This window comes from Anneissia japonica, unplaced genomic scaffold (genome assembly GCF_011630105.1).
Source record: "Anneissia japonica isolate Jap-2015-1 unplaced genomic scaffold, ASM1163010v1 scaffold287852_len814684_cov197, whole genome shotgun sequence".
Classification (NCBI taxonomy): Eukaryota; Metazoa; Echinodermata; class Crinoidea; order Comatulida; family Comatulidae; genus Anneissia; species Anneissia japonica.
This window is the reverse complement of record NW_022704998.1, coordinates 707088-715378: the sequence shown is the minus strand read 5'-3', so window position 1 is coordinate 715378 and position 8291 is coordinate 707088. Positions and strand designations below refer to the sequence as shown.

The 8291-nt window shown below is 35.9% G+C and overlaps 1 protein-coding gene across 2 annotated transcripts in view; it reads left to right on the top strand.

Annotated features, from left to right (window-relative positions):
* Positions 1-4938, top strand: part of LOC117105164 (PHD finger-like domain-containing protein 5A) — a 6126-nt gene extending 1188 nt beyond the window's left edge. The window contains exons 1-3 of one of the 2 annotated variants that reach the window (XM_033246234.1): positions 682-835; positions 2205-2395; positions 3850-4938. In XM_033246234.1, coding sequence (XP_033102125.1) covers positions 784-835; positions 2205-2395; positions 3850-3939 — 333 coding nt within the window. In that variant the 5' untranslated portion in view covers positions 682-783 and the 3' untranslated portion in view covers positions 3940-4938. Of the gene's footprint in view, positions 1-681; positions 836-2204; positions 2396-3849 lie in introns of those variants that run through there. The other variant, XM_033246235.1, reaches the window with a different exon arrangement.
* Positions 4939-8291: the final 3353 nt, after the last annotated feature.

Genomic DNA, 8291 nt, shown 5'->3' with positions numbered 1-8291 from the left:
TAACTCTACCGGTATGTGATAATGATGACGATGGTGGTGGTGGTGATGATGATGATGATGATGATGACGAAGACGACAATAATGGTGTTGAAAATGATAATGATGATGTTGAAAATGATGACGATGATGATGATGATGACGACGATGATGATGATGATGATGATGATGATGATGATAACGAGCACGTTATATTACCACGCCGGAATCAGTCATATAGCCGCTGGGTGCTGGTTTTGGTACTGCAAGCCTACACACACACCAAAAGATTTTTATTTAGAAACGCTTTGCATAGAAACTTATGCATGAAATTTAAATTTAGTTTAGTTTAGAGTACGACAAATAGCAGTAGCTACTGTTACATTTCGTGCACAGAGCCAATATAAAACCATAGGCACATGTCACCCCAAGGGACGGCAGTAATTAAAGTGTTCAACTCCGGGCACAAGCGACGGTTGGCTTTAAATTTCCACAAAAATTTAACAGTCTACATGTAATAAATCGCATGTCCAAAAATAGTACCAAAAGTCATGTAGTGAAAAACAAATAATTATCTATCGCTTAGTCAAACTTCATTTATACCACTACTTGAATTGAATCAAATCAAATCAATCCAATCCTGTTGGGTTGCATGTGATTGAGTTGTTAATGTATTGGGCAGATTCAGCCTTCCATAGGCATACCTACCGCCACCACCGGTTGTGCCTGATCGGCGGCACGACGACGCATCGACGATACCATATTCTACATGCGCTGAAAAATAGGAGACATTATAAAGACTAAACAATGGCAAAACATCATCCAGATTTGATTTTCTGTAGGAAGCAAGCAGGAGTTGGTAAGTGGAGTTGTTATTAAGAATCATCATCATGTAGGGAATGGGCATTCTGTGTCCCCTAGGCCTGCTAGTACTACCTAAAAGACTAACCCACTCCAGCAGGCCTGGGTGGGCCCTAGCTTCGGCCTCCTAGCTAGGTCAGACAGGGGACTCTAGTCGATTTTTGTCGCTCGCCTAGGCCTAAGTAGGCCCTATCTATACTACTAGCCTACCAATTGTTTAGTCTAGGTCTAGCCTAATTAGAGCCTGGCTAGCTCGGCAGCGTTGCTGATTCAGATTACCCAAACCTAGGTATTTGAAAGGATCGATAATTGTCAAAACTAAACTTTCCAAATTCCATTTTTTGCTGGTGCACACATTTTATTTTTCTATTTAAAAGAGAACTAGCAAATGATTTTTTGTTTTAGAGAGGATTTTTGATATGCCATTAGTAATAGAATCAACCTTAAAATCGTTTTTTGGCCTTTTTTTAATGAAGTTATAGGCAATTATATACGATTTTACTATGACGTCACTGGCGAAAGAGTAACAAAAGATAGTGTAAATAGCGCCGCATAGGGTATCCGCTGCGTACGATCTTTGCGTGTACGCTGTAACCATGGCTGTAAATTGTGATTGTTACAGCATGCAGGCAATGATCGTACGCGGCGGATATCCTACGCGGCACTATTTACACGGTCTTTTGTTACTTTTTCGCCAGTGACGTCATGGTAAAATCTTATATAATCGTCTATAACTTCATAAAAAATAGCCAAAGAACGATTTTAAGGTTGATTCTATTATTAATGACATATCAAATATCCACTCTAGAACAAAAATCATTTTGCTAGTTCTCCTTTAAACTAAGAAGAATTCTTCTTCATTGAACAAGGTAGGGCCACATACTATCTAGGCTTCCTAATCCTAGGCTTATTACTACTAGGCCTAGACATTGTTAAAAGTAACAGTGCTCTGTTGTACTGTAGTAAATAAAAATAACTGGAAAGTACAGTATTAATACTATTTAATAGCATTTCTATGATTTCTTTGTCTTGATTACCTTCCTTTTCCTTTGTTTTTTTACTCACTTATTCCTATACAATTTAAATGGCTTTTAATGGTTTTTATTGTTTATTAAAAATTGTATAATGAAATTGATTGTACGTAATGCACAATGTAGCCCTTTTAGCAATTTAATAATTTTATAATGAATTATTCTGAATCTGAATGTTCCAGTATTAATTATTGATTGTCCAAAGCGCCTTAAAGGTTATTTCCGGGCATCTAGGAAACAAACATTTTGCGAGGGCATGCCCGCCAGACCCCCCAGGTTAGTGTCGACTAGGTTAGTAGTTTGTCGCCTAAGAAATCTCTATTGTTTCCTTTCTAGCTATTGGCCGCTTATGTGAAAAGTGTGATGGCAAATGTGTCATTTGTGACTCATATGTACGCCCATGTACATTGGTCCGTATATGTGATGAGTGCAACTATGGGTCATATCAGGGAAGATGTGTGATCTGCGGCGGTCCCGGTGTCTCTGATGCGTACTATTGTAAAGAGTGTACTGTGCAAGAAAAAGATGTGAGTGTCATACTTCAAAATATTATGGACTTTTTAAAATTATTTTCAAAAGTACTTAGTACGCTTATACTATTATTATATGTACTGTAAAGCCCTTTTGTGGCATTTTATTTTTGCATTGGCAATGAGGTAATATTTTCTTTATTTTCAAGTTACAAAGCCCTATTTAATAATGACAAGTTTTCATGCTCAATTTGGGTTTGAAATTTTCTTTATTTTTGTTTGTGTTGCAAACACCCTTCGCTAGATGCGAACAAGCTTTGACGCAAATGATGCAATTGTTTAAAAGATAAAGCGAACAACTCCTCTTAAGATTTTCATGCACCCTTAATTCTCGCGATCATTTATTTAACATGAACATGAAAAAAGTATATAACTTGTGGTAGATAATTGTAGTAAGGTTTTATAACTGATGATTAAGCCATTGATATTAGATTTACTTTTGTGTGTTAGACCATGGAGGTATTATTGAGAAGGAGATCACTCGGCAACAGATCCCTTTGACGCGACAAACCTATCTGTTCCCCGCTTTTGGATCGCGCGCAGGCGTATTACCCAGTAATTCACATTTTTTCGTTAGCAACAACTTGGCAACGACATGCATTTATACGCTTCCAGCTGAGCAGTTGTGCAATAAAACGTTTGATTTTAACCCCATTAAATATCTTTATAATGAACAATGTTCCCCTGATTAGATTTTTTCAGGCTTTTGGTATGCTATTATTTGTATATTTCAGGAACGGATTCCGTAAAATATTTATGTTAAAATTACTTATGTGTTCATTATAATTTTGTCTAAAGATTGACTGGTTCGACTATAAAGCTAAGTCAGCGTAAAACTGAAAAATACTCAGATTTTGGATTCATTTTTCGAATAGTTAACCCTCGTTAACCCTAAAATGCCTTAGTTTATTATAATCCTTAATCATTTATTAATTAAAATCTGTTAAAATTAGAATTGGCGAATTTTAGCCAATTTATGAAAATTGAAGTTGAAATATACTATACTTTTATAGGTCATGTAAATGTTCCATTAAATTCGAAACTTTTCTTTGTGGAAAATATTAATATGTTTGATATTTTATGAGAGATAAATATATCAGCTTCAAAATAGAAAAGATTGCGCAGCCATAGTGATTGACAGTATGTAGTGCGCATTGAGAAAAGAAGGTGCTCTCCAATGTTATAGTGTTAATTATTTACCGTATAATTGAAGCATAGTTATTTAATGATTTACTGTATGTTATCTGTATATATGTAAAATTTTAATCATTGAAGATTTTTGATTACCTGCATCCATGTTTTTTAACAATTCAGTTTGAAAGTAGATAGTTCTGAAAAGAACTGTTGTTGTTGGTTGATAATATCTTGACATTTAGATTTTGAGTTTTGATGCAGCTATAATTATCAATATTGTTAACCTGTTAAAATCTCTTCTCTTGTTTCCTTTTTAGCGAGATGGATGTCCAAAGATTGTAAACCTTGGAAGTGCGAAGACTGATCTGTTTTATGAACGCAAAAAATATGGATTCAAGAAGAGATGATGTTGGAGAAATATCTGAAACTTTATTTATCTTGAGTTGGTTGCATCACATTTTTGACCAATTTTGCTTTCTCTTGGATGTGGAAGGTATATCGTAAAATTTAAGGAACAACTGTGCTGTAGGATATGAACTCTGAACTCAAAAGCATGTGACATGCCTAAATATGGTCACGGTGACATCACATTGTATAGGCACATTATAACTGTATCTGGACACAGGACTGTATACTACTGAATGATCATTAATGAAATTTTATGTTTTGATCAGAATTGTCTAAATCTGAGTATGCAGTACGCTACATACATCGTATGTACACGTCTCCCTCCAATTAAAGACCACTTTTGGGACCTGGGTTCCCATGGTGATTAGCATCTTTGGTCTCTTAAATTAGAATAATAAAGATAAAAGATATTTGTTAATATGCGACCACAGAAAACGTGATCTTTAATTAATAGGTGTACAGTACTGTATTTAATTAAAGGGAGACATCCACTATTACATAAGCAATATTCACACACACCTACCCACACACACACCATTTAACGGTTAACAGGCTCCAAATTAATAACACACGTTCTTCACTATTGCATTCATACAAGAAAATCCCCCATCCAGATATCAAGAAAAATTATTGTTTGATTACTGAATACTGACCAATAGAAAATTGGAAATGTGTACATCTGATTTAGTTAATGATTGAAATGAGGTCAGCTTGCTATCCCATAGCACTTACTAACCAATGTAAATGCACTTCTTGGGAACAGTTAGACGTAACCAACCAGACGTTTTCACACATGTGTTTACGGTTCGGGCTAACGGTTAACTCCCGATCTATGTGAACGTAAGTGTAAACTATTGAGTTTAAAACCATTTTGTTCTGCATTCCCATGTGCATTAACATCTTATACTCGCTACCAGTACCTGATACTTGGATTTTATGTGAAAGACCACAAGAGTACCCAAATATTGTTGGAATAAATTTTTTTAACTTAAAAAATACACTATTTACGAGTGTTATTCTTTTGTTATGGGTATTTTTCAAGAAAAAGATCAGAATTCTGCTAAGTTTGAAATCAATCGGACTTGCCACACTTTAGTTATCGTGGTAACAAACAACATGTGTGAATGCTATGCTATTTGCTCATTTGCGTAATTAATATTTCACCAATCAGGGAAATTATGCTAGTTAACACAAAATACAGTCAAGTCTGATTGATTTCAAACTGCAGAATGCAAGATGGTAAATTATCTGTGTTGGTAAATCATCAACTTCACGCCAGAAAATTTTCGGAAACACCGTCAGAAATGGAATTCTATGGCATACCTACCATCTCGCACGTGCGGGACAGTCCCACATTTCAAAGTGATTTTGGATGAAACACGCATTTTGCAGAAACACGTGTGATCCTAAATTTGTCGTGCATTTAGCACAAAATCTATTGTGTCTAATGAATTATCACGAATTCAAGGGAAATTGTATTTAAATTTAGAAGAAATTGGTTTTATTAAAAATATAATAACGGTCATGCAGTAGCTTGAGTCAATAGAGAGTATATATTTATTAGAGAGTGAATATTTATTTCACTAACGCGTTACTAAAAATTGATCAGTGAAATGTTGGTGTAGGTCTACATAGTTCGGGTGCTCAAACTCAAATTGTATGTGGCTTTATCAAACAATATTTTTGCTTTTGTGTACCCAATATTGCCAACAAACACTCACTGAAATCGTTTTAAAACAGTTTTAATGCTCAGGTCGTCGAAGCACCGGGGGCCACGCCCCCTCGACCTGAGCCTGTCCCCGCCCCTGAATCCTCCTTCCCCCTCCCCCTGCCAACTGGTGTAGTCACTCACGCATTTGAAAACTCTCAGGTTGGTAACTAAAGCTGCGTGTATTCACCTCCAAATTGGCTGATTAAAATGCACGTTCATATTCTTATAATAGTCAAATACACGAATAGAACTTTTTAGTTTCAAGTGAGATTCAGGAGACTAGAAAAGTTCGGCGATGGAGTTTGTCTTGTGTTTATAGATAGAGAATCAACGTAGTAGATAAATAATTGTAATTTTTTATGGTATACTCTTAATAATTTATTGTTTTCTACATTTTCATAAGTTAATAGTTTTAGTTGTTACAGAAGCTCTTGTGGTTTTGGGGTTTCTTTATCAGCCATTTTCTCTAAAGGTTACTGATTATACTTGAAGTTTGCCGTTTTCCACCCCAAGTCCGGCTCATTCTGATCACATGTCGATGGTGAATCCGTCTGGAAAACACCACCCTGATTTCCAACGACCTCAGAATAATACATCGGACTTATCGGAGATCGTGGTGTAATACTTCTTTTTGGCGTTGTCTCTCCCTGATTCGCTAGACCTCGATCATACGATGTTGGGTAACGTGGAGAACTGGGCGATAGGCTTTCGCTTTGAGTGGTATCTCGTTGGAATTTCCGTTCTTTAGTTTCCAGCGCACGTGTGCGCACTCGCTCAGTTAGTGTGCGTAAAAGTGTCTTTGTGTTTTCTAACACTACAGGGTCGGATATCTCTCCTTCGATTTGGGCTTCCAAATCGTCAGCTTCTTGTTTTAAAAGCGCTTCTTGTTGGTTACAAAACGCAATCACCATCTGCATCAGTTGGTTGGACGTCCTTGTGAGAAATAAATCCCATTGCTTGATGAAATTTGCGTCGCAGTTTCCAATCGATGGCTCGAGTTGAATCCGAAGTCCTCTCGGAATTATACCCGACCTAATGTACTGACTTAATGTATACTTATGTAGCGAATAGCGCACCTGTTTGTCAAGAACCTTGCGAAGTTTTCTGAAGGTGTCTTCGGCGACTTTCGGCACCATGGTGTCGCCTGTTGAGCTAGTTGCCTGTCCTGTTTGCATGTTTGTTTTCCCTTATAAACTTCAAAGCGTTTTAGACAAGTAACTTGGTCAAAATGTTTGCCCACTTCGATGGAAATAAGATGTTAAGAAGCGCCAGAATCGGACACCTGCTCAATAAGCCATAGGCCTAGTAACTCTTCAACAATAAGGGCACACACTGAGTTAGTTTCAGATTCACGAATTGTCATGGTGATAGAAAAACAAGTACGCTACGTTCCCAAGCATAGCGCTATTTCCATGGAAGCAAGCTTGACGCGTAATTATTGGAACCAGTGAGACGCGCCTTTAACAACACGGATAAATCCACGTCTTTTTAGTGTGCAGCAATACGGAAAATTCCCGAATTTATATTATAAATAGCCATCGGAAGCACTTTGCAAGTGGTATGGCCATTAAGAGCGGGCTGGGGAGGGGTAAAACATGTTTGGCTGTTAAACAAACCCACTACGGGTAAAGGATGTAAAACTAGGCCTAGTGGGGTCAGGACCCACATCAGGCCCACCATTGTTGGTGAGCATTTTTGGCACTTTTTTGAATGCCCGGAATTCAGATTCTATGTTAACAAATAAATAATTTGAAAATACAGAATTTTATATACTTTTCTTAAAAATCCATCTAATTGTTGAATATTTATTTTCTTAGTCTTATTACCTTACTTATCATTTACTCTTTTTTCCATGTCTTTTTTACCTTTACCTTTATTTTCTTTCATACTTACGACCTGTCTCTCATTACTTTTGCTTCCCTGTAATTTCATTCTTTAACCTTTTCTTCCCCTACCCCCTTTTCCTACTTTCATTTTTCTACTTCTTTTCATGTTTCCCCGTTCCTTTTTCTTTTCTTACCTTATATTTTCCTTTTCTTTTCTTTCCACATTTCTACTTATTCTTTCCTTTCTTTTCCTTGCCAAACCTCCTCATTTTCTTTCTTTTTCTTAGAAATCCACCATGCGCTTTTTTTTTTGTATTGTAAGTAAACTTCACCTATTTTTTTCAATCCTAAAGTTGAGTAATCAAGATTGATTTTTGATCTAGCGCACTCGCGCGTGCCAACACCAATGACTTTGAAAATCGAATAAAAATAGAAAAAAATATATATAATTTCGTAGATTTTTATTTTTCTTGTCGACTAATATATATCAATATATATACATATATATATAGTCTTTTAAAAATCATTTAAACAATATATAATTTTAACTCTTTTTACTCTCTTCTTGACAAAATATGGTATCAAAATTTTACTGATTTTCATTTTTCCTCTTCCCTTTTTGTTGTTAGTTTTCTTTCATTTTGGTTTCTCTTTTATTCGTTTTACTTGTGATCCACTTGTGATACCAGTGCTACGTCACTGAAAGTGTTATCACACAAAAGACAGAAATAAATAAATAAATAAAATATATATATATATAAGTATATATACGACTATATACTACCATAGGGGGAAACGATAACAATGGAAAGGG